The following is a 26,603-nucleotide window of genomic DNA, read 5'->3' as shown; positions in this document are numbered from 1 at the left end:
TTTTTTTTGGTTTTTTTTTAATCTTTGCCAACACCTCCAGAAAAGGTGAAGGCCGTAGGTTTTGCACCACCTCCATCTGCTGGAGACAGAGAAATATGGAGGAGATGAAGGTGGCACACTGGTCTAATAGGGGGTGCTCCACAAGTTTTTCTCCATCTCCATCTGCTGGAAGGGAGGCAAAACCCAGCAGTCTGGACTGATCTGGGTATGTACAGGGAACTAGCAATCAGGCAGGAGTTAAAGCTCTTAAAGCAGAAATACTATCATAGACTTTTATATAATTTAGTCAGAAGCAAGATCTTTACCTTTCCACAGCTGCGGAGAAACATATGGGGAGGAGAAAGCCCCAAAATATGAACATAGCAGAAACACAGCATCCCCCATCCCCCCAAACAGCAGAGCTCAGGGAAGAGTGCAGAACCCTGAAAGCAACAAAGCATGAATACAGCCCACACAGCTGAACAGAGACCTCAGGGGAGGAGAAGGCAGCACCTTGAGGGCCCCAAAGTATGAACAGCTGAAGAGCACAGCACCCAAGTCATACTCGAAAGATGAACCTCTTACAAAATAATGATATAGCATGAAGCTTGCAAATCAGCTTAAGGGAGACAAAGGAGCCTACACTATCTCTGCAGGAGTGAGACAGCAAGTGCATGACTAAAACAAAGAGAATGATGAGCAGAGCCAGTAACCATGCAAACTATATTGAGGGCACTATAGTGTTGCTATGCACGAGAAAATACTTTTCTAATTATAAAAATGTACTCTCCCCATACCCCCAGAGAGAGAAAAAGAATTACACCAATCCCTACCCCAGTAAGGAAATGAAATGTTCTGATTATTTTCCCCCTTGCATAAAATTCAAACTAATCTATCAGCCAGGTATGAGTTTGTTCAATTCAGTATATTGAGCATTCATTGTTATTAATTGAACTCCGTGCACTGTCTTTTATGCAAACAAGAGAACAGAATCGATCAACAGGAAAAGGGCTCTCTCACACACACTTACCTGCAATACAGAGATATCACCCATTTTATAGTGACTGGAGCCAATTTTTCTGCTACTGTCCTTGTTGTCTTTATTTAACAAGTCCAGTTCTAGGCAATACATTTGGTAATATCCTTAAAAACCTGGAAAGATGGGCTTGCTATAATCTGATTCACCTCTAAGTTTTGGAAGTCAAAAAGGTTTGCTTTCTAAATACAGAGAAACAACATGTACTAAATGGAGAGAGTCTAAACATCCTGGTGGAAGTGGTAAGTCAGCTTCTACAAATGCACCCTCTGCTCTCAGTCTGCAACAAGCTGGTAGGATGGTAGACTCTACTCCTTTTCCTAGCCATCTATTTCAACCCTAACTGCCAAACACTCACAAAATAATGCATCTCAGCATATCACCTGCACAAGCACCAACTGGATATTTGGAAAATCCAAAAATGGGTCAATTATAAAAGCCAAAATTAGTTCTTACACAGGTATGACCTGTGGCGGCCTCAACATAGTTGTATTGCTTCTGCTGAGAAAGTAAAGAGGATATGTGATGGCCCTTTAGTTAAAGCATTTACATGCAACATTCAGTGTTCAGCGACACAGTAACATGCCACTGTGCAGGTCAGGTAAGATCATAGAGGTGACAATTTGAGTTATTGGGTAGGATCAGCATAATATAGCAAAGTAGCGTATAACCTTATTCACAGTGAGCCTCTTTAAACAGCAAGTCATGCCTTAAAGAAGCAGTCTCTAACTTGTAAGAACAAAAATGGAAGCATTAAATTTAGCTCATGCAGCCTTCAAGCATTATGCAAGTAACACTGGGGTACATATGCCATTCCTGAGCATCTCCTAGCAGCATTCGTGTTCTTTCAGGCACAGGGAAACACATACTTCTCTGCAACTGCAATCACCTGAGAAGCAAGAGACTAATCTGGATCTCATTAAACTGCACAAAAGAAAGCCCAGGTAGGCTCCCATTCCATGGTCTGCCAGAAACAGACAAATAAAGCAAAATAAACCCAAGTGTTGATGATAAAGTAAGCCACAAGCAAACACCCTTGATCACCTTTTCTCATTTATTCTAAGTGATTTACAAATAAATGTTTCATTTATCCAAAGCAAATGTCTTTAAATTCTTTTGTATAATAAACTGTACTATTGAGCATGGAATGGATCAGGGACCCTTCAGAAGTATGCGTGTGAGTACTCAGACTGGGGGGCCAAGTCCAATCCTGAAATCTGCACTTCTGATCTTCCTCTTCTTCAGAAGCTTTGGCAGCTGCTAAACAATTTAACACAAACAGTTACTAGATTTACATTGCAACTACAGAAAGGGCATTTTGCAAATTATGTAAACTGGCCTGAAAGCTTCATTGCAGGTATCCATCAGCGACCTTACCAGTTTGCTGATCCTTCCTCCAAGTCAGCCTCTAGCCTTTCTTCACTGCAGAATGATGTATCCACAAATGCATTTGTATGCTTGTCCATTAAAGTACAGGTTTAACACGGCATAAGGAAAGTTTACAATGCAATTTTAAAAAGCTACAAGACATGAAACAAATCAACCTGTTCACACACTGTGCATTTTTCAAACTCTTCAAAAGGGGAGGGCGTTCAATCTAATTATAACAAACAAATATAGGGGGTTTTCCTTTAAACTCTTCGGTAAGGTCATCTTTTTTCTGGAGACGGCATACCAGCTTCTTCTTGTTCGTTTCACCAGGTCATGGAATATTACAGACACAAACAATATTTTAGAATTTGAAACTGCTCAAAGAGCGCATGCTAAAAAAAAAGAAGAAAGATACACCACATTGTAAACTACATATGACATTGTTTCAATTTTAATGACAGAGTAAAGAAAAAAGTAATATGCAAAACTGGATCATTCTACAGATCTGATATATACACAATAAAGGGATAAAACAGATTTCTAAAGGGAGGGGACAGGTTGTGGTAAAACATTAAGTCATTTTCTTGCCTGTACAACTGCAGAAAAATGCATTCAGCACATTAAACAAAGCAGCCCAGTTTGCCTTACTGGTCAAGACAAGATGGTTCTTCCACTGGCATCGGCTGTTCTTCTGGATCCTTAGTAGCATCAGGAACTATAGACAAACAACTCGTATCCTGTAAATTGTTCTCCTCCATTTCAATTGTTGGTTTCAATTCATTTGCCTCAACCTTGGCCATCTGCTGGCAAGGTTCACCTGATCCCTCCTCTCTAGCAGTGACTTTGACTTCTTCAGGAACTGGGAGGTTTTGCACTTGTTCACCATAGTTCAGTGCTGGCATGTCAACTGTGTTGGTACTGCTGCCTTTACTCTCTTCTACCTGCATGGGGCTCTCTGAAATCACATCAGTACCCTGAATTTCCGGGACAGATGTGCTTTCCCCTCCTGCCCTATCACTACTGGATGCTGGACTTGGAATATTTGGTCCTGATGTGGGCATACAAAGTTTGTCAGCTTCCTGGTTGCCCAAATCTATTATTTCCGATTCAGCAACTGATGGATGGATTGTCAGTGCATTGTCTGCTACATTATTCAAGCCAATGGGTATACCACCTTCTAAGTCTGGTGTATTCCCCACATCATCCGCTAGTATTTCTGTACTTAGCTTCTCCAAAGGTTCACCGTCTACCTCCATGTCCCCCAGGCTGAATTCTACCTCTTTTTTAAGGGTGCCTGGATCACTCAGTTTTATATCGGTGGCTTTTAAAGTGTCTTTGTCATCACTTTCTGGTTGCTCAAAGTTAAATGCTGAGCAAGGCAGGTCAAAGTCACTGGTTGCTGGGGTGCTCATGTCACCGGCTGAAGTTAGGTCATTCTTGGCTATAGTTTCTACACTACATTCGGTTGCCACATTATCCAGTGATTCCACCTTAGACTGAGTACTTGAAACATCCATCATTCCTATTTCCATGGAATCTTTAAGAGCAATGAATTCACTTAATTGTAAGTCTGTTTCAGAAGCTATCTCAACCTTATTTTCAAGATCAATCAGCTGTACATTAGAACACTGTTCAACAGTATTCTCCAATTGTCCACCTACCATATCTGGTACCTCTAAGCTCTCTCCAGTCTGAGGTTTCTGACTGACCTCTACTTGAACCTTTAAATCAATAACTTGTTTAGAAGTCTCTTTTTTGTCTGTTAACTCTGGAACTTCATTTTGACCAGACTGCTCATTTATCTTTGCCACTGAAATATTGAGAGGATCCTGACTATTCAATTGTGCAATTTTAATATCTGCTGTAGAATTATCAACTAGTGATGATGGGGTCTCGACTACTTGGTTATTTGCTACTGTCAATGATATATCCACTAGTTCCTGACTCTTCTCCAACTGAGCATCTGGTAAGACTACCTGCTCTTCTGTATCACCTGTAGTGTCAGATGTATCTGGGTTTATCTCACTCAAATCTGCATTCATCTTCTGAAACTCTGGCGTATCAAGCATGCCTGCATCTTTCATTTCAAGTGGTTTAGACATCTTCACTTCGGTTACTGAATGCTCCACTAGAGTCTGACTACTCTCTAGTAGTGGTTGTTCCAAGGCTACCTGACCGACTACTTCAGTTGTGGAAGTGTCTGATATCTGTGATACTTCTGTTTCAACTTCTACTGGGTTTGGGGCCTTTATATTTTCTACAGAACTGCCCGACAGGTCTTGACTACTTTTTAAATGTACATCTTCCACAGCTGTTTGCTCATCTTTGGTGTGAGCTGTGCAGATGTCCAACTGTGAACCTTCTGCATCTAATTGTTTTGGGGCATCTGCCTTAGGCATCTGATTTTTGTCTAGATGCTCTGCCGTTTCAGAATTTTGGAACCCGTGGCTAACGTCTCCTTGACCACTTGCCAAATTAATCTCATCACCTTCTGCTTTACTTTCTGACAGTTCTGTTATTTCACTCCTATTTTGTACTTCTTGGATTGGGGGGGCTTGTAAATCCTGGCTATCTTTTGACACCATGCTTTTAAAGATGTCCACAGTAACAGAAGTATCACAAGAACTGGGCCCAGATGATGTATCTTCTGTCTTACTGTCTTTAACTGCTACTTCTAATGCAGAAATATCTGATGGTGCACACGTGACGGGATCACTTTTCTTTTCCACATCACTGGTACAGGCATTAACCTCTGTTAAAGGTGAATCTCTCATTTTCAAGGTTCCACCTTGAATCTGAGATGGTTCCTGACTAACTTTAGGCTGAATTATTATTTCAACTGCCATCTCTACAATACGCTTGGAGGTGCCAGACACATTTGCTTTCACTTTTTTCATTTGAGGAGGTTTTAGAGCTTGACTTTCAGCATGCCCGTTTTTGTTCTCTTTACTAACCCCTGGCTTACCGGTTGCCACATTTTTCATTTGAGGTTTCATAGCTTGAATTTGACCTGGCACCACCAAAGCTTGAGAGATTTTGTTCTCTTTGCTAACCTCTGGCTTATCAGTTGCCACATTTTTCATTTGAGGTTTCATAGCTTGAACTTCACCTGGTACCACTGAAGCTTGAGAGGTTTGGTTCCCTTCACTAACCTCTGGCTTATCAGTTGCCACATTTTTCATTTGAGGTTTCATAGCTTGAACTTCACCTGGTACCACTGAAGCTTGAGAGGTTTGGTTCCCTTCACTAACCTCTGGCTTATCAGTTGCCACATTTTTCATTTGAGGTTTCATAGCTTGAACTTCACCTGGTACCACTGAAGCTTGAGAGGTTTGGTTCCCTTCACTAACCTCTGGCTTATTAGTTGCTGCATCTGCATCTCTTACAGATATATCCAAAGAGCAAGCACCAGCTACTTTACTCTCCACTGATTCAGTCTTTTTTTCATTTTCTGTGTCTACCTGAAGTTCTTGAGGTTTCTGGCTAACCTCTGTCTTGACATCAGGCAACTGGAGGGCTTTTGATTCTACCTCCGTCTTACAACTGTTTGAATCGACTGATGCCATTTCTTTAGAAGCAGAGGCTTCTCCTTGGAGAATGCTTGCTCCAGGGGCATTTTGGGATTGCTTACTAACCTCTGCCTGACTGCCTGCTGTAGCTACATTTCCCTTTGATGCTATCATACTAGATTCTGTTCCTTCTTGTAATCCTGTGCTCGAGTTTGAATGAGCATGGATAGCCTTTTGGGTTTCCGTTTCGGCTGGAGCAGGTGCAACCACTTTTTTTTCAGTTTTTCCTGCATTTTTTATCCCACTCATATACACACCAAGAATATTGGGGTTAATTGATCTAACATCAGTTGAACATTTTCCAATATTGCTGTAAAAAATGCCATAAAGATCTTTAGCATTGGCAGTGGCCAGACAGGATTTGGGTTTGTCAATTATTTTAGTCAGGTCCGTTGATACAGCAAGAGGAGGGGGTGGCATGCGAGGAGGCACACGCAATGCAAGTTTGGCCTGGTCACTTACTGATACACCAGGTGCAACCTCATCTGACTGGATGGTCACTGTCTGGACCATGGGAGGAGGCCTAGCAACGGGTTCCTTTTTCTGTTGTACTGTTGCAGCTCCCTGTGTTCCTTTTAGCGTTACTTCCTGCCCACCAAAGGCTTTGGAGACTATATCTGGAGGCAAAACAGTTTTGGGCTCTTTCACCACTGGCAATGGTTTGGTGGTGGCTCCAGTTGACTGTATAGACAAGAATGTGTTCAAAGGAGCTGGCTTGTTTGCAGTGGTATTGCTAGACTTCCTGAGAACTGAAGGAGGAACTGGGAGATTTGGTCGGATTTTATTTTGACTTGGATTTGAAACTGGAAGAGGCGAACAAGGTTTCCCAGAGTTTGTGGGTGAAATGACAGTCTTCCCAGAAAGCTTAATTTCAATACCTTTTTGCTTTCCAGACTGCACTTTATTCTCGTCTTTTGCCTTATCCTCCTTTCCCTTCTCCTCTTTTTCGCTCTCTTTTACTCGTTCCTCTCTTGCTCTCTCCTCTCTAGCCTTTTCTTCTTTTGCTCTCTCCTCCCTTGCCCTCTCCCTTAACTTCTCCTCTTTCGCCCGCTCCTCTTTTGCCTTCTCCTTGTCTTTCTCTAATTTATTCCCACCTGTGCTATCCCACTTTGTAGATGCTGCTACTACTCCTCGACGTTTATCCTCCTCCTTTTTTTTCCAGGTAAACTTTCCAAAGGAAGACGTAGTCACTGGTTCTTTTTTGGAGGATCTATCCTCTTTTTCCTCCTTTTTCTCCTCCTTTTTTGATTTGCCATACTTCTGCCCACTTTCTGTTTTGCTTCGTGTGGTCTCTGTTTCACTGTTCCCCTTACCCACATGCTCTCCCTCTCTCTTTGCCACTTTGGATTTCTGCTCATCCTTTTCCTCAGTTGACTTGTCCCCCAGTTTTCTTTTTAACTCGCTCTGCCGTCGCCGATCCACTTCAACAATTACAGCTAACCCTGCTTGATGGTCAAGACTCCTCCTTGCTTCATACAACGGGTTCTCATCCACATATTTCTATGGAAACAAATAAAATTTCAGCAATTGGTATAAAGTAATGTGGTTGTGGTGCGAGTCCACTTGGATACATAGAAATAAAGGTCAAACAAGTTGTAGGTGGTAGTCCAATAAAAAAGTATCATCTACAATTTGTTTGCTCACCTTTGTGTCTATGTAAGCAGTTGGCATGAAAGCAAATCAATTACAAGTGGAATTTACTTGACACTTAGGAGCCATCGAAGAGAAGTTTAGATGCCAACATATTAAATGTGGTAGGGCATCTGATCAGAAAACTTTGCACAGGTATAAAAACTAACAAGCTAAAGCTAGAGAGGTAATCCAGGTAGCAGATGTAAACTTCAAAAGCAAAAAAAGAAAACATATCTGGAGGGAGGAAGGCGAGGTGGCAGAGTTTCAACAATAGGGCAACTGCTAACATGATACAATGGGAACAGACCTTGTATTTTGCATTGTGATTATAACATTTCACATGCTGTTCAGCACAGATCTGATCTCCAAAAAACTCTTCACACAGTTGACAGAAGTATCCAGTGATGGGAATCAGAAACTCTGAACCTGCAAACAGGAAGGAGGAGGAAAAACTCTGAAAAGTGTACACTAACTAGCCAAAGCTCACAACAGCAAGAGAGAAACAAAAGCAAAAGCCACACCTCCAGTACCTTCATACACAACCACACAGCCACCTCTAAAATGGTGTTTTCTATTCTTTGGTGGAGGTCCACCAAAGATCTTCCTTGATGGGAGAATGCAAGTTGTAGATTTGTTAAGCTGGTGGATCAAACACCTAGCTGACCTGGGATTTGTTTCTCTCCAGTGTAGTTTCAGAGAGGACATCCAAAGCTAATAATTCCACTATCTCTGCACTGGTGCCTGCACTCAGTGGAATCTTCTTGGACTCTCTTGTACACATATACTAGACAAATTCTAATGAAGCTCTTATTTTCTATATCCCAAATAAATGTGTGCTCCCAAGAAAACTCCTTAGTGGATTAGCAGAGCCCTGTCAATGACACCTTTTTTTCTGAAGCAAGACCACCTTAAAATTTGAGGTCAATAGTCTTCTTTTGACAAGATGTTATAACAAATATATTGAAAATGTATCTGGCATGTCCCAATTGAAAACAAAATCTCAGCTCTATGGCATCTGAAAATTCTGTTTACTTCCCAGGCAGTATGGAATAAGGTAACGCCTGAAAAACCTATCAAGCAAGCTCAACTTTTTTACTTCATAACATTTTAGCTTGTATTTCCAATCTGCCATAAATCAGCAAAGCAAATTGATATACAATGTTATGAAATCTAATTCAAAAGACCAACTGCTCTCAAATAAAATACTGCAAACATTTCCATTCCCTATCGTTCCCCCACATCAGGTTACCAGTGTCCAAATCAACCCAATAACCAATGAAAATTTAAGAACTCCTAGGGCTTGCCTTCTCTTCCTAGCCCCCCTCCCCAAACAGCGACAGCAGCTAAACCATCTGCTCCTATTAAGCTGCATCTTGGATAGAAAAGCAGGTGCACATACCTTTGGCAGGGACTGTTAATCTATCGATGGGTTTGAAAGTGCCCTTCACCTCCTTCTGGCTCTTCACTGCCCAAGGTCTTTTGTAAGGGTCCAGGGTCTGTTTGCAGTGACAGAGGTATACAAGCAGCAACAACTTAAAAGGGATTCTCTGTCCCTTCAGTTTACATGCTTAAATATACGGACAAAAAACCCGGGAACAATAAAGGTTTCCCCCGCCCCATTTCTACAAAGGAAACAACCTTGAAAGTGGGAGTGGAGGGGGCCAAGAGGGACAACTCCAACACTTACCTGTCTGTGTTTCTTATTGTGCATGTGTGTGAAAAAATCAAAGAGGGTCCCGCAGACGGTATTACAGTCTTTGCACCAGTGATTTCCTGCATCGTAATACTCATAAATATCAGCCAACTGGAAAGGTCTGATGGAAGGCTTCGCAGCAGGCTCAGGGGGCTTTGGGCCTTTAACAGCAGGCTTTTCAGTACTGAGTTTGGAGTCCTAGGTTGAATGACAAAGAAAACAGTTTTCTGAGGTGCTGCAGGATGAACACCATAAAATGGACAACCTGTCCAAACTTAAAAAAAAAAGGTTTGCATGTTTACTTACAAAGAAGATATTGCCTGCTTAGTTACCCCACAGGATCATAGGTTCATTCACTTGCCACGGAGCAGGGAGCAAGACCCAGAAAAACTGCAAATGCAAGGAAGGACCAAGAAGAGGATCCCCAGATGCAGTGTCTGGGAGCAGCTTCTAGATCATAAAGAACCTGGGCTCCCATAAGAGGAGGTAGAACAGAAGGCCCTCCGAGCCTGTCTTCCATGCTACTAGTACTAGAAGGTGAAATGAATGTAACCCTGATTTCAAACAAGAAGTTAGCAGGAGCTTGAGGAGGTCTCATCATCATTCGGTTTAGTCTGGGTAACAGGATAATTAATAATCCTTAAATGCCCAAACTGTAAGAATGACTGACTTCCCTTCAACTACTTATCACAAGAAACACAAAACTTGTGGGAGAAACTGTTCAATTTAAAATGTTCTCTTTCCCTTCCCAGTTCAACAGTGTGCTAAACTGGAAGGTGAAAAGAAATGCGTGCATCAGATTTTCTTGACCCAGTGTCCTCAAATACCGTGCTTCGCTGGCTGGTGACATGCATGTGATTTGATGTCACAAAAATAATTCAAATGTTCAAAATCAAGATGCCTGTGAAAGATGTTTTGGGGTAACATGTCTTTCTCTCACTGCTAGTGGTACATGCCACAGCACAGAAAAGCCCTCGTCCTTCCCAACCTGAATGGGAAAAGCCCATCCCTCGCAGGGAGAATCCTATTCCCGCACACTGGGGGCAGAGGGCAGGGCCTTATTTTAGAGACTTTCAGGAAGGGAAATCCAAGCAATGTCAATCCCAGATCTACAGGTGGCAGAAACAGCAAATAGTTCTATAGGAAATACTGTGTAATATAAAAAAAATGATGCTTTGCATTTGGGGGGGGATACATTTATTGCTACTAAAATGTATTTCAATTTTTATCATGCTAAATCACTTAAACACTCCCAAGCATGTTAAAGCACAAAATGTATACAGTCATATAAAAATACAAATTTTAAAACACAAAGAAAATGAAAAAATACAAATATAAAAGCAAAATCAGCGTTTAAAACACAATCCCACAACAGGTCCAAGCGAGACAACACAGCTAAGACCTAACAGTCACCTCCCCACTGCCTTCTCAAACCCTTAAAAATAGGGATTATAGAAGTGAAAATAAAAAAAAAGCAGCTAGTGAAACAAGTGGATCTTTAGGGTCTTCTGGAAGGTCACAGCCTGATATCAGGAGACAAATGATGCCATTTGAAGAAAGATGTACAACAGCCTCACTTACATGACAGCACCCAGAGAAGCAAAAATTGTTAGAAGACACAAATGTCCTGAGCCAACATTTTTTAAAGCATTACTCGGAAGCACTGCCCTGACAGCAGGCACCAGCTTTGAACGTATCTGTCACGTCTCTCTGCTGACTGGCTAACGTCAGGCTTCCATTTTTCCCCATCGGTGCTCTAATGCTGCACGTTTCTGTATTCTTCCAGCATTTCATGGAAGCAGCACTGCCAACTGATGGCAAAGCCTCCGTTTGTGAGGACCAGGGGAATTCCCAAATTCATTAAACTGAATTATACAGTCTACACCCAAAGAAGAGGTAACAGAAAAGCCTAAATCCCACCATGCTGTTCTTTTCAGTCTGTGCAGCTGCTTGAAAGCTGAATTGATTTATTTAAAATGGTATCAGCAACAAGCCATTTATAATGAGCTTGAAACGCAAACTAGTTTTAAAGAGATGAATTAGTGTCCATTAAATCTAATGCAAACAAATGTGAGTAGAAATTATTTTTCAAGTAAAAACTGCTGTTTTAATGAAGCCTTGCATTTGCACTGGAAACCTACATTCCAGGAGAGGCAGGTGGTAAGGCTCTGGTAGCGGAGCGGGGACAGGCAAGGCAGCATTCCCTACCACCATACAACAGCGACCCTTACTGGCCAGACTCCAGGTGCGATTGCTGCAGTATCTGGGTCTGACAAGAGGGGGAGACTTAACAATCCAAGGGAGCTACAAAAGAAAGGCTCCTGGTGCCCCAAGGCAGCGGGAAACAGAAGAACAGAATGATGTACTTTCTTGATGACGGGGGAAATTCTGGGTGCAACTTTCTTCAGTCACCAAGAAAACACATTGTGACGGATGGGATTTGTAGGGGAAGCAAACCAAAGGTATCCTGCAACCTAGACCAGTAAGTGCTATTTAAAGCATAAACTCGGTGATTAGGCTTTTTTGTTATTTGGGGGATTCAGAGAGGATTTAGGGAATTAAGAAGCTCCTTTTTTTATTCGTTAACGTTTGAATGGATGAGAAAGCAGCTCTGTCTTGCCTCAGCAAGAGTGGGGCAGGTTCCAGTTATGGCCTTCACTATTGTTTTATTGTATTTTTTATGCACCTGATGAATTATTTTATAACATACTGATTGTATTTTGCTGTGTTATTTTTATGATATATTGCTATTTATTGTATTATTTCTATGCTTTGTGATATTGGGATGGCCTTTGTAACCATCTAATCACCCAAATCCTTATGAACTCTCAGCCCAAGACAAAGACAGACACTGACACCAACATCCAGAACCTTTGCTGCAACACTGGGTATTGTGAGTTGCAAAAGGACTTCATGTACTAACAGGTGTGCTTTGTGGTTATGTTTTTCTATGCAATATTATTCACCACTGGAGGTTTTCCCTGCAATACATGGCACTCATTTATCAGCTATCCTGTATTAAAGGCCCAAAAGCACTGCAGCTTTAAGAAAAGAAATTCCTTAGCATCAAAAGAATTTGAGAAAATAACCCATACTGGCAACACATCTATTAGCTCAGTCGGCAAGGTTGTTTTTGCTGGTGCACAAATGCCCAAAGCTAGCAATAAGCGAACATATACTGTTGCCAAACCTGAGCCTGTTCCACTGAAAGATATGAACACATTTGTAGAAAAGGCTCCATTCCCCCTCAAAGTCTACCTGCATTACAAGCGTCAGTTTGTACAAAACATACAGCACTGCACTTACTAACAAGTGGGAAAGATCCAGAAATCAGAAGTGGAGAAGAAAAAGGAACAAGACAAAATATTTATTCCATGGCTTGACTGCTAAGAATTATTCTACTCATTACCTATGATCTCTACCACCACACCTGGTACATGTATGTGCATACAGCTACACACATAGCCAGCAATCTCAGGGCTTCCCAAAAGTGTCCTGGGGACCCCACAAACCTGGACTAAGCAGAGAAACATGTGAACTAGAAAAAAGGTGAAACACAGAAAATCATTCAATTGCTATTTAGCAACAGGGCTATCTATAGTACTGAATAATGGAGAAATTCCCTGAAAAAACACCAACATGAAAAATTGTCATGAGATACATTTTATCAGTAAAACCTTCCAAGCAAGATCTCACACAACACACCTAGAAAAAATAAAGTTTTAACCCATGTGGGCTTGGACACGTCCAATACCATGGCTGTCTGTAAGGTAAATGTACCTCTCAAGTACTGGGCGTCACCTTAATTCTGCCTCAGATGATGGTACCCGATCACAAACAGGAAAAACATGTTTCAGAATCTGTCAACAACAAACAACGATCCCCCTCCGGCAAAGCTACTATACTATATTACAAAAAGTGTGTGTGAAAAATTGACCATCATACAATGCACTGACACAATCACGGAAGCACACAAGATACAAGTCACACAGTTGATGTGCAATCAGTGCATTGTATGACGGTCAATCTTTCACATATACTTTTTTGTGATACAGTACAGTAGCTTTGCAGGAGGATCATTGTTTATTATTGTCTGAGACTTTTCCTCTCCGAGATCAACTGTGTTGTGTTAGAGTTTGCCTAGTCATATTTTGCTGACTTTTAAGCATTTGTACTTCAGCTGAGGGCCACTTGATCTTTTCTTAGTTTTCTATCTTTATATGTATATATGTAACACACACAATGGCATGGCTGAACGCGTTATCTGACTCCAGAACAGTCTAACCTACTTAATCCACTCAGCTAAAAACTGTACGATGTCTCCAGATCCTCTGCCACATACATTCACGGACTAAAACATTCCAGCCAAAAAGGGAAGTAACAGACCGCTTCTGCTGATTATCATAATATTATATATAAGAGGAATTCCAATCTGGTGGCTCGGTGGCAGTGCTGTGCTGCCGTGCAGAAGGACCTAGGTTTGATTCCTGGATCTGGCATTTGCCTCACAGGTCAGCCAGGGCTGAGGATGTTTCAGCCATCGCGCAATGGCGTGACTCCTTGGGTTTGGACTTGAGGCACACACCTACCTACTGGCTAGGCTGCAATTGGTGGGGGATGAGGGAAAAGATCCTAGATTTTTTAAAATAAAAAAATGTGTCTTTCAGGAGGGAGGCGGGGGGGGGGCACCTACCCTGAGCCCCATGCAGCCACTGAAGCATTTCCTCTTTCTGAATGGTGGCTAACAGAAGTCGCAGTGGCAAATGTTTTTTAATCCCACTTAAATACTGAATAGGTCTCACTCTGGCAGACCCTCCCCAACCAGGGTCAGCCAAGGGAGCATGACCTACGTCTTATTCTACTGCATGTGTGTGGTGTGTCCAGGTTCTTTACCACGTGGGCAACACAAACAATAGACGCCAAGTAATGTCCGTCGAGGCTCTTTACCACTGCACAGATAGCAAATGTTGCTTACCTGTAACAGGTGTTCTCATAGGACAGCAGGATGTTAGTCCTCACATATGGGTGACATCATCACGATGGAGCCCAATCACAGAAAACGTCTGTCAAAGTTTCCAGAACTTTGACTGGCCCCTACTGGGCATGCCCAGCATAGCACTAACCCTGCAGCCAGCAGGGGTCCCCCTTCAGTCTTATTTAAAAGCTACAGGCAGTGCCGAAAAATAAAATAATAAAACGTTACGAACCCAACACCACGGGGCGGCGGGCGGGTTTCATGAGGACTAACATCCTGCTGTCCTGTGAGAACACCTGTTACAGGTAAGCAACTTCTGCTTTCTCACAGGACAAACAGGATGGTAGTCCTCACATATGGGTGAGTCCAGAGCTGAGGATGTCCGAACCTGCACCAAATGTACCCAACGGCGTGCAACAGGCACAACAACTGGGGTGGAATTTGGCAGAGGGCATCCTGAACCCCACCGGGCAGGCAGAAGGGTGTTGGTACATCACATTGGAAATAAGTTACGCAGGACAGACTGGCCGAAGATGGAATCTTGTCTTCCGGCTTTGTCCAAGCAATAGTGGGCTGCAAAGGTGTGGAGAAAACTCCAGGTTGCAGCCCTGCAAATGTCAGAAGCAGCACCGATCTTAGGTGTGCTACTGAAGTCGCCATGGCCCTCACAGAGTGCTCTTTAACACGGTCTTGAAATGGAATGCTCGCTTGCTGATAGAAAAAGGATATGCAGTCCGCCAACCAGGAGGAGAGAGTCTGCTTACACACAGGCTTTCCCAACTTGTTAGGGTGGAACGAGACGAACAATTGAGTGCTTTCCCTGTGGGCCGCTGTACAGTCTAGGTAAAAAGCTAGAGCCCCTTTACAGTCAAGGGTATGCAGAGTCTGTTCTCCTGGGTTGACATGGGGCCTGGGAAAAAAAGGTAGGTAGTATGATGGATTGGTTTAGATGAAAATCCGAGACTACCTTAGGTAAGAATTCAGGGTGAGTGCGGAGTACCGCCTGGTCCTGCAGAAGTTTAGTGTAGGGCAGATAGGTAACTAGGGCCTGCAATTCACTAACTCTGCTGCTGAAGTGATTGCCAAAAGGAAAATCACTTTCCATGTGAGATATCTGAGTTCACAAGAGTGAAGAGGCTCGAAAGGTGGTTTCATGAGCTGACAGAGAACCAGATTAAGGTCCCAAGAAGGGGCCGGAGGACATAGTGGAGGCTTGCTATGGAGCAAGCCTTTTAAAAAGCGTGTTACAAGGGGTTGTACTGATATAGGAACATCAGACACCTTTATGGAAGGCGGCTACTGCACTGACATGCATTCTGATGGAAGAGGTCTTTAGACCTGATTCTGACAAATGCCAAAGATAGTCCAGAAACTTCGGGATTGGACGGGAAAAGGGGTCAAAGGACTGAGAAGAGCACCATGACGTGAATCTTTTCCATTTGTAAGAGTAAGATTTTCTCGTGGAAGGCTTTCGTGAAGCAATCAAGACATGGGAAACTGGATCTGAAAGGTTAAGTGGTTGAAGTATTAACCTTTCAACATCCATGCCTTCAGGGACAAGGCTTGAAGATTAGGATGGCGTAGGCTCCCGTCGTTTTGAGTGATCAGGAGCGGGTCCTTTCCCAAGGGAATGTGCCTGCGTATGGAGGGTTCCTGAAGATTTGGAAACCACACCTGGCGTGGCCAGTGAGGTGCTATCAGGATCATGGTTCCCTTGTCCTGATGCAACTTCACGAGAGTCTTCGAGAGAAGAGGAATTGGAGGGAATGCATAAAGCAGACTGGTTGCCCATGAGAGGGAGAATGCATCTCTGGGCTGAGAGTGTTTGCTGCGAATGAGGGAGCAGTAGTTGTCCACTTTGTGGTTCTGAGGGGACGCAAAGAGGTCTATCCGAGGATATCCCCATTGTTGGAAGATGGAGTTCGCTACTGAGGGGTTGAGAGATCACTCGTGCGGTTGAAAGATGTGACAGCTGATCTGCCAGCATTTTGTCCACTCCCGGCAAGTAGGTGGCCCTGAGGTACATCGAATGGGAGAGGGCTTCCGTCCAAATCTGCGCAGCTTCCTGACACAGAAGGAAGGAGCCTGTGCCTCTCTGTTTGTTGATGTACCACATGGCCACCTGGTTGTCCGTCTGAATTAGGATGACCTGATTGGATAGGCGATCCTGAAAGGTCCTGAGAGCATCTCTTATTGCTCGAAGTTCCAGGAAATTTATCTGGTGTTTGGCTTCCTCTGGAGACCAAGAGCCTTGTGTTTGCAGATCGGCTACATAGGCTCCCTACCCGAGGTTGGAAGCGTTGGTGGTGAGAATGATTTGAGGATATGGAACCTGGAAGAGCAAACCCTGGAGGAGATTGTTCTGATTTTTCCACTAGGCGAGGGACAGACTGAGTGAGTCGGTGATGTGGACAATGGTCGACAGAGGCTGAATAGCTTGAGTCCATTGAGACCTCAGAGTCCAGTGCATGAGCCTCATGGCCAAGCGGGCCATTGGAGTGACATGGACTGAGTACGCCATATGTCCCAGGAGGACGAGAAATTGGCGTGCAGTCGCAGCGTGCTGAGACTGCAGTTGGTGAGCAAGACACACGATGGCCCGTGCTCATTGTCGAGGCAGGAAAGCCTTTGCCTGTAAGGTGTCCAAGTCTGCCCCAATGAACGATAAGGTTTGAGATGGGACCAAGTAGGATTTGTCGTAATTGACGAGAAACCCTAACGAAATTAGAGTGTGTGTAAGGTTAGACTGAGGGACGACAGACCAGCTTGCTGAGTGGGAGCCCTGATTAACCAGTCATCCAGATAGGGGTAGACATGAACATCTTGTGTCCTGAGGAATGCTGCGACTATGAGGCATTTTGTAAAGACTCATGGAACAGACGCTAGGCCGAATGGAAGCACTCTGTATTGACAGTGCTTGAGGCCTTCTAGGAATCTCAGGTATTTGCAATGAGCTGGACTTATCGCAATGTGGGTGTATGCGTCCTGGAGGTCCAGAGGGCAGAGCCAGTCTCCTCTTTGTAGAAGAGAGCCCAAGGTGACCATCTTGAACTTTTCTCGCTAGAGGTACTTGTTGAGGGCCCATAGATCTAGAATAGGACGGACGCCTCCCGATTTTTTGGGGATTAGGAAGTACCGGGAATAGAACCCTAGGCCTTGCTGAGAGTATGGAACGGGTTCTATTGCTCGACTGGAGAAGGAGGGAGACCTCTTGATCCAGAAGAATGGAGTGGTCAGACGTTCTCCACGTCTGCAGAGGTGGGGAGTCCGGTGGCAGGGCAAGAAAGTTCAGATGGTAACCCTGAGCAATGATTGTCAATACCCATTGGTCGGTTATGACTGAATGCCACATGTTGTGAAAGTGGCACAGCCGACCTCCCACTGGTATGTGCAACAGAGGAATCTGGCTGCTGCTCTCCAAGTGGAAGTCAAAAACCGGAAGCAGGCCCCGGCTGGGGAGCTGTTTGTGGTTTTTGTTTTCGGGTTTGCTGAGACTGAGGTTTCTGATAAGGTCTCATAGCACGGGATCTGGCTGGTGGTGGGTAGGACTTTCGTGGACGGTAGAACGACTTCTTGGAGTCCTTTCGAAAGGGCTGCTTTGAAGAGAAGTTGGAAGGCATTGACAAGAGCTGTTTTAGGGTCTCATGATGGTCTTTTAGTTCAGCCACCGTCCACTGGATCTGTTCGCCGAACAGATTATCTCCTACACAGTGCAGGTTGGACAACTGGTCTTGCACTTCTGGGCGAAGGTCAGAAGACTTGAGCCAGGCCCACCGTCTCGCTGAAATAGCAGCTGCAGACACTCTGGTAGAGGTGTCGAAAATGTCATAAGATGTTCGGATCTCATGCTTGCCTGCCTCAAAACCTTTGCTTACAAGGGTTTGTAGTTGGTCTTGGAATTGCTGAGGTAGGGAGTCTGAGAAATCCTGTATCTGCTTAAATATGGCCCTGTTATATTGGGTCATATAAAGTTGATAGGCAGCAATTCGGGAGATGAGCATGGCTCCTTGGAATACTCGGCATCCAATGTTGTCCAGGAATTTTTTTTCCTTACCAGGAGGGGTAGATGAGTGAGGTTTTGACCTCTTTGCCCTCTTTTGTGCAGACTCTACCACGACCAAGAGGTGATCATCAAGCTGAGACTTTTGAAAACCTGGGGCTGACTGTTCTAAATAAGTAGTGCCAGCTTTTCTGTGTACTGGAGCAATTGTTCCTGGATTTTCCCAGTTCTTCTTGAGAAGATCAAGAAGAACCTGATGAATGGGAATAGAGGTTATTACCTTGGGGCATCCAGGAATTGGAGCAACTCCATCATCTGGTGTCTATCATCTTGTTCTGTCTGCAATTGAAAAGGAACCAATTCAGCCATTTCCTTCACAAAATTTATAAATGAGAGGTCCTCTGGAGGAGAACGCTTTCTACTCTCAGTGGGTGAAGGTAAGTCATCGGTGTCTGATGAGGTATCATAAGGGTCAACACCCTTTCCTCTTGGAAGTAGAGGGGGACAGGGTGGTTGGATACCTGAAGGTCCAGGTCTGGGCTCCAAAGAAATCGGAGGAATTATCGGAGGCACCGATGATGGCATCGAAGGCATTGGTACAGGCAGCGAAAGCATCGATGGTGCCGATGGACATATCGGCACCAATGGTTGGATCGATGGCTGAGGCATAACTCCGGATGGAGGAATGCGGAACAGTGTTTCTCCTCCCGATGATGCTGTCAATGGGGAGGGCATCGGAGCCATCGGAGACCCGGGATCCATCGATGGAAAAGCGGCCATGAGGGCTTCCATCCTGGATAGCAGCGGTGCCAGCGCTGCCGGAATTGGGTCAATGATCGGTTCCACAATCGATGCCGGAGGAACCTGAAGACGTTGCATCGCCTTGTCGATGGCCTCCTGGACCATCCGGTCCAGTTCTTCTCGGAGACCTGGAGCAAGCAGCCCTGGCTCCGGAACAGAAGGAGGCAGAGGCATAGCCGGAGGGACCACCATTACAGGTGGAGTCACGGCTCCCAATCCCCGATCGGGTGAGAGTTGCCTCGGAGACCCTGTCGCAGGAATGGTCGGTGCTTTCCTGGACGGGGCTTCTTCGACAGCGGCTTGGACGATGGTGAGGTCGATTATTTCGCTCCCTCGATGGTCCGAGTCTTATGGTGCCGATGGCGATGTTTCTCCCTTCGATCCCCTCAATCCTGAGGGAGAGTAGAGGGTGTCGATGGCCGAGAAGTCGTCGATGCCAGCACGAAGTCGATGGTGCCGGTTCCGACGACGTTGATGCGATGGACGGAGTCGGGGTTTGAGCACGGAAGAGAAGTTCCATCTTCTCCATTCTGGCCTTGCGACCCTTCGGTGTCATTAGGGCACATTTGATGCAGGTCAAGACATCGTGCTCGCGTCCTAAACACATTACACAGACTTTATGGGTGTCTGTGATAGACATGGTGCGGATACAGTCCGGGCACTGACGAAACCCCGACGCCATGGAAAAAAATTTAGCCACGGGACGGTCGACAGCCAGTAGGCCGCGAAGGCCAAACTCGATGTAATTGACAGGAAATGGGTCAAAACTTACCGGAGTACCGCAGAGTTATAAAAGGTAGAAGAGGGACCCCTGAGGGGCAACTTAAATTTTAGTAATTCCGTGAGGAAAATTCCTGTCAGGAATCACTTCAGAGCTCTTTTACCGCGAGGCAACTGCTGCGTGGAAAAAAGAAGACTGAAGGAGGAGCCCTGCTGGCTGCAGGGTTGGTGCCATGCTGGGCATGCCCAGTAGGGGCCAAAGTTCTGGAAACTTTGACAGAAGTTTTCTGTGATTGGGCTCCATCCTGATGATTCACCCATATGTGATGACTACCATCCTGCTTGTCCTGTGAGAAGTCTTTACTGTGAGACCTCAGGAAGAATTATTGTTAACTATCGGGCCGATACAGTACATTGGACGCGCTAATTTCTTTGGGCACCGGGATATTAAGTCGGAGGTCCCGAAGGGTAAAAAAAGTAAAAAATAAAAAATTTGAAGTCGGCCCGTGGCTGTTGGGTTGAAAACCGGATGCTCAATTTTGCCGGCGTCCGGTTTCCGAGTCTGTGGCTGTCAGCAGGCTCGAGAACAGGTGCCGGCAAAATTGAGCGTCGACTGTCAAACCTGCTGACAGCTGCCGCTCTGGGCCAAAAGGAGGCGGACTTTACTGAATCGGCCCGATTGAGAGGAACTGCCTTCAGAGGAATTACTGATCAATCATCCCAGGACTCTGTTCTAAGCCAGCATGGTGTTAGGGGACTCTCTTCCCTCTGAGCCAATGTCCCAGCAAGATGTTAGAGACACCCCGCCCCCTCACCCCATGTTAAGGGACACACTCTCCTGCAAGCCAGGACTGACCCAATGTCTCAGCATGGTATAAGGGGGCACTGATCCTGCTCTCCTTACATGGTGTTAGGGACACTGAACTGCTGAAGGCACAATTTTTCATATGAGAAATTAAACAGAGCTTTGTCAGCACAAAATATTAAAAAAGCAATACTGGAAAAACAATATTTTTAGATAATTCAGAAGGGCAGTATAAAACAATCCACTTTTGTGTTTTGATATATATTTAATTCTTGAGATAATAGTTCTTAGCATTCTGACCGCAGCTGCTAGTAATAGGGAATGAAATTGCTAAAATTAACAGGCATGGCCATAATAAAAACAAGCAAAAATAGACCAAATAAAATATAACAGCCAAGGTAAAAAAAAAAAAAAGTTCAGCACACATAGTTGGGGCAATTTTGAATAGTCTTCTTTTAATTTCTGTACATGGCAGCCCATTTCTTTAAGGAAACTAGAGATATGATTTCTTTTTGAAAAGTATGCATAAAGCACCCACGTTAACAGCACCCGCACACTTTGTACCTACATGATTTTACTTCCCTGGCCTAATCCTCCCCCATGAATGCTTCTGTTTACACAGCTACATGTGCAGCCAGGCAGAGGGAAGCAAGTTTCAGCGTCCTCCCAGAGCACTCGGAGGTACTGCTGCACCGAAGATCCCAGGACTCGTTTCATGTCCGACAAGGCAGCTCTTGAGATTCTCCTTAATGCAAATGCAGGTCATGGTAGCTACTGCCGAGGTCACAAGTCTGACCATTCCCAGCGAGGCACAGCAGAGCACAGCTGAGAAGCTCTCCTTTCTTAGTTATCTCACTTCCGTGTTGGCTGAATAAAGCAGGATTGTCAGGATGTCTTTTTGTTAGGACATTCTTTTGGGAGCATTTTCTGCTAGTGCTTTGAGCAGAAAAGGAAATTGCTGGCTCTGAAATACTGCTCTCTTATTAAAATGGATTCTGTGGTCTGAGACACCTTTTTATCGGACATAAGAATTATCTGAAAGCAGCTCAAGTCTATACGGCCTTCTCCTCTACAACCACTTCCTTATCTGAATGCACCAACACCTCTCTCACCTCCAGAGCTAAACTAACAACCCTTCCTGCTACCACTCCTCGTGGCTTCAACTTACCTTCACCGTCTCCAAGAATCAAGCTCACCCAATTTCACCACCACATCCCTAAGCCATTTCCCTCATCCCATCTTTATCGCTCAGCTGCAGTCTCCCCATCCTACCACCCCACAGATTGAACTTAAAAACAAATGATAAAGGAACCTGATGTAAAACTGGTGAATGATTTACTGTAATAAGTAGCATAAGTTTAACTTTGAGCCAAAGATACAGCTTAACGTGCTACACCTACATCAGGACCATCTAGGGAAGCATTGATTTAACTGCTAGTGCTGTAATGTTCTTCAGGTCTTTTCAGCATAGGGATACTTTACGTGCCTTTCTACCCACCAGCCACAATACCTCATCCTGTGAAGGCATTTCTCGTGCTACTAATTGGTTTTGGCTTCAAGCAATGTGTGCAGCCCTCACTCCTCACCAAAGTGCTTCTGCCTCTAAATGTTCTACATCTACACCTCTTTACCCATCGGCTCTAGCAACAGTCCCACCACCTCCCTACCAGAACCAGCATACATTATCTGCAGATGCAGCTTCTCATGGCATGTGCCAGCACACACAGTCTTGCCTTCTCCTCCCCATGGCACTTGCCATTAGGTACACCTAGGGCACATGCACATTTCACTCTTTCTTCCCCATGGCAGGCACCAGTATCCACAATTTTGCCCTTTTCACTCCATGGTGTATACCAGCACTCACACTCTCACCCTTTAACTTCTTATGGCCTGGATTGGCCACTGTTGGAAACAGGATGCTGGGCTTGATGGACCCTTGGTCTGACCCAGTATGGCATTTTCTTATGTTCTTATCACAGTCTGGGTGCCCTTGACCTTTTCCCCCTATCCCTCTGGATCCTGCAGTGCGCGGCCATACGCGTTCCCTCTCCCTCTAGATCCTGCAGTGCGCGGCCGTACTCGTTCCCTCTCCCTCTGGATCCTGCAGCGCGCGGCAGTATGCGTTCTCTCCCTCTTTGGACCCTATAGCATACAACAGTATATGTTCTCTCTTTTTGGATGCTATAGCATGTAGCAGTATATGGCCTTTCTTCCCTTTAGACTCTATAACATGCAGTATGTCCCCTCTCCTTGTAGCGGGCAGCAGTATATGTCTCCTCTCCCTGTAGCACGCAGCAGTATATGTTTCCTCTCCCTGTAGCGCGTAGCAGTATATGTCCCCTCTCCCTGTAGCGTGCGGCAGTATATGTCCCCTCTCCCTGTAGCGTGCGGCAGTATATGTCCCCTCTCCCTGTAGCGTGCAGCAGTATATGTCCCCTCTTTCTCTTTGTACATTGTAGTGTGCAGCAGTATATGTCCCCTCTCCCTGTAGCGTGCAGCAGTATATGTCCCCTCTTTCTCTTTGGACATTGTAGCGTGCGGCAGATATGTCCCCTCTCCCTGTAGCGTGCGGCAGATATGTCCCCTCTCCCTGTAGCGTGCAGCAGTATATGTCCCCTCTTTCTCTTTGGACACTGTACTGTGCAGCAGTATATGTCCTCTCTCCCTGTAGCGTGCAGCAGTATATGTCCCCTCTCCCTGTAGCGTGCGGCAGTATATGCCCCCTCTTTCTCTTTGGACACTGTACTGTGCAGCAGTATATGTCCCCTCTCCCTGTAGCGTGCAGCAGTATATGTCCCCTCTCCCTGTAGCGTGCAGAAGTATATGTCCCCTCTTTCTCTTTGGACATTGTAGTGTGCAGCAGTATATGTCCCCTCTCCCTGTAGCGTGCAGCAGTATATGTCCCCTCTCCCTGTAGCGTGCAGCAGTATATGTCCCCTCTCCCTGTAGCGTGCAGCAGTATATGTCCCCTCTTTCTCTTTGGACATTGTAGTGTGCAGCAGTATATGTCCCCTCTCCCTGTAGCGTGCAGCAGTATATGTCCCCTCTTTCTCTTTGGACACTGTACTGTGCAGCAGTATATGTCCCCTCTCCCTGTAGCGTGCGGCAGTATATGTCCCCTCTCCCTGTAGCGTGCGGCAGTATATGTCCCCTCTTTCTCTTTGGACATTGTAGTGTGCAGCAGTATATGTCCCTTCTCCCTGTAGCGTGCAGCAGTATATGTCCCCTCTTTCTCTTTGGACACTGTACTGTGCAGCAGTATATGTCCCCTCTCCCTGTAGCGTGCAGCAGTATATGTCCCCTCTTTCTCTTTGGACACTGTACTGTGCAGCAGTATATGTCCCCTCTCCCTGTAGCGTGCAGCAGTATATGTTCCCTCTCCCTGTAGCGTGCAGCAGTATATGTCCCCTCTTTCACTTTGGAGATTGTAGCGTGCAGCAGTATATGTCCCCTCTCCCTGTAGCGTGCAGCAGTATATGTCCCCTCTTTCTCTTTGGACATTGTAGCATGCAGCAGTATATGCCCCTCTCCCTGTAGCGTGCAGCAGTATATGTCCCCTCTTTCTGTTTGGACATTGTAGCTTGTAGCAGTATATGTCTCCTCTCCCTGTAGTGTGCAGCAGTATATGTCCCCTCTTTCTCTTTGGACATTGTAGTGTGCAGCAGTATATGTCCTCTCTCCCTGTAGCGTGCAGCAGTATATGTCCCCTCTTTCTCTTTGGACATTGTAGTGTGCAGCAGTATATGTCCTCTCTCCCTGTAGCGTGCAGTAGTATATGTCCCCTCTTTCTCTTTGGACATTGTAGTGTGCAGCAGTATATGTCCCCTCTCCATGTAGCCTGCAGCAGTATATGTCCCCTCTTTCTCTTTGGACATTGTAGCGCGCAGCAGTATATATCCCCTCTCCCTGTAGCGTGCAACAGTATATGTCCCCTCTTTCTGTTTGGACATTGTAGTGTGCAGCAGTATATGTCCCCTCTCCCTGTAGCGTGCAGCAGTATATGTCCCCTCTCCCTGTAGCATGCAGCAATATATGTCCCCTCTTTCTCTTTGGACATTGTAGCGCGCAGCAGTATATGTCCCCTCTCCCTGTAGCGCGCAGCAGTATATGCTCCCTCTCCCTGTAGCGTGCAGCAGTATATGTCCCCTCTTTCTCTTTGGACATTGTAGTGTGCAGCAGTATATGTCCACTCTCCCTGTAGCGTGCAGCAGTATATGTCCCCTCTCCTTGTAGTGTGCAGCAGTATATGTCCCCTCTCCCTGTAGTGTGCGGCAGTATATGTCCCCTCTCCCTCCCCTCTCCCTGTAGCGTGCGGCAGTATATGTCCCCTCTCCCTGTAGCGTGCGGCAGTATATGTCCCCTCTTTCTCTTTGGACATTGTAGCGTGCAGCAGTATATGTCCCCTCTCCCTGTAATGTGCAGCAGTATATGTTCCCTCTCCCTGTAATGTACAGCAGTACATGTCCCCTCTTTCTTTTGGACATTGTAGCGTGCAGCAGTATATGTCCCCTCTCCCTGTAATGTGCAGCAGTATATGTTCCCTCTCCCTGTAATGTGCAGCAGTACATGTCCCCTCTTTCTTTTGGACATTGTAGTGTGCAGCAGTATGTGTCCCCTCTCCCTGTAATGTGCAGCAGTATATATCCCCTCTCCCTGTAGCGTGCAGCAGTATATGTCCCCTCTCCCTGTAGCGCGCAGCAGTATATGTCCCCTCTCCCTGTAGTGTGCGGCAGTATATGTCCCCTCTCCCTGTAGCGCGCGGCAGTATATGTCTCCTCTCCCTGTAGCGTGCAGCAGTATATGTCCCCTCTCCCTGTAGCGCGCGGCAGTATATGTCCCCTCTCCCTGTAGCGTGCAGCAGTATATGTCTCCTCTCCCTGTAGCACGCAGCAGTATATGTTTCCTCTCCCTGTAGCGCGCAGCAGTATATGTCCCCTCTCCCTGTAGCGTGCAGCAGTATATGTCCCCTCTCCCTGTAGCGTGCGGCAGTATATGTCCCCTCTTTCTCTTTGGACACTGTACTGTGCAGCAGTATATGTCCCCTCTCCCTGTAGCGCGCAGCAGTATATGTCCCCTCTCCCTGTACTGTGCAGCAGTATATGTCCCCTCTCCCTGTAGCGCGCAGCAGTATATGTCCCCTCTCCCTGTAATGTGCAGCAGTATATGTCCCCTCTCCCTGTAGCGTGCAGCAGTACGTGTCCCCTCTCCCTGTAATGTGCAGCAGTATATGTCCCCTCTCCCTGTAGCGTGCAGCAGTATATGTCCCCTCTTTCTCTTTGGACATTGTAGCGTGCAGCAGTATATGTCCCCTCTCCCTGTAGTGTGCAGCAGTATATGTCCCCTCTTTCTCTTTGGACATTGTAGCGTGCAGCAGTATGTGTCCCCTCTTTCTGTTTGGACATTGTAGCGCGCAGCAGTATATGTCCCCTCTCCCTGTAGCGCGCAGCAGTATATGTCCCCTCTCCCTGTAGCGTGCAGCAGTATATGTCCCCTCTTTCTCTTTGGACATTGTAGCGTGCAGCAGTATGTGTCCCCTCTCCCTGTAATGTGCAGCAGTATATGTCCCCTCTTTCTCTTTGGACATTGTAGCGCGCAGCAGTACGTGTCCCTGCAGTACGTGGCAGCATTTGCATTCTTCACCCAAGCCTTTACCTTTGGGAGCACTGCTGATTTTTCTGGACTTCTAGTTTTCTCCAATCTGCTGTTTTTCTCCACTGGCAACTCCTTGGTGTCTATCTTCCGTACTTTTTCCGGAATGCTGATGCCCAGGATCTGGGCAATCTTATCCAGTTCTGTCTGCTTCTTCTCGGAGATTTCACTCATCTTGCGCAGCTCGGTGATCTCTTTTATGATGTTATCCTGCAGTCGGTTCACCTCTACCAGCAGGGGATCTTTGTGGCCATCCTTCTCCCTCCGTTTCTTGCGCAGCAGTTCCCCTGGTGGAACCAAGTGGAGGAGCAGAAGGCATGGATTACTCCTCCAGGTCCCAAAATTCTGAACATTTCACTAAATAAGCCCTAAA

General features: G+C 45.5%; 1 protein-coding gene across 2 annotated transcripts in view; it reads right to left on the bottom strand.

Moving 5' to 3' along the window:
- Positions 1–2,055: 2,055 nt before the first annotated feature.
- The window catches only part of ZNF318 (zinc finger protein 318), a 110,768-nt gene continuing 86,220 nt past the window's right edge, over positions 2,056–26,603 (bottom strand). Inside the window, exons 6-11 of one of the 2 annotated variants that reach the window (XM_029592860.1) lie at positions 26,234–26,517; positions 9,275–9,478; positions 8,987–9,083; positions 7,895–8,013; positions 2,393–7,455; positions 2,056–2,275 (exon numbers count right to left, since the gene is read on the bottom strand). In XM_029592860.1, the coding sequence (XP_029448720.1) occupies positions 3,031–7,455; positions 7,895–8,013; positions 8,987–9,083; positions 9,275–9,478; positions 26,234–26,517 (5,129 nt within the window). In that variant the 3' untranslated portion in view covers positions 2,056–2,275; positions 2,393–3,030. Of the gene's footprint in view, positions 2,276–2,392; positions 7,456–7,894; positions 8,014–8,986; positions 9,084–9,274; positions 9,479–26,233; positions 26,518–26,603 lie in introns of those variants that run through there. The other variant, XM_029592862.1, reaches the window with a different exon arrangement.

This window comes from Rhinatrema bivittatum, chromosome 3, assembly GCF_901001135.1.
Source record: "Rhinatrema bivittatum chromosome 3, aRhiBiv1.1, whole genome shotgun sequence".
NCBI lineage: Eukaryota > Metazoa > Chordata > Amphibia > Gymnophiona > Rhinatrematidae > Rhinatrema > Rhinatrema bivittatum.
This window is presented reverse-complemented; position numbering and strand designations above follow the sequence as displayed.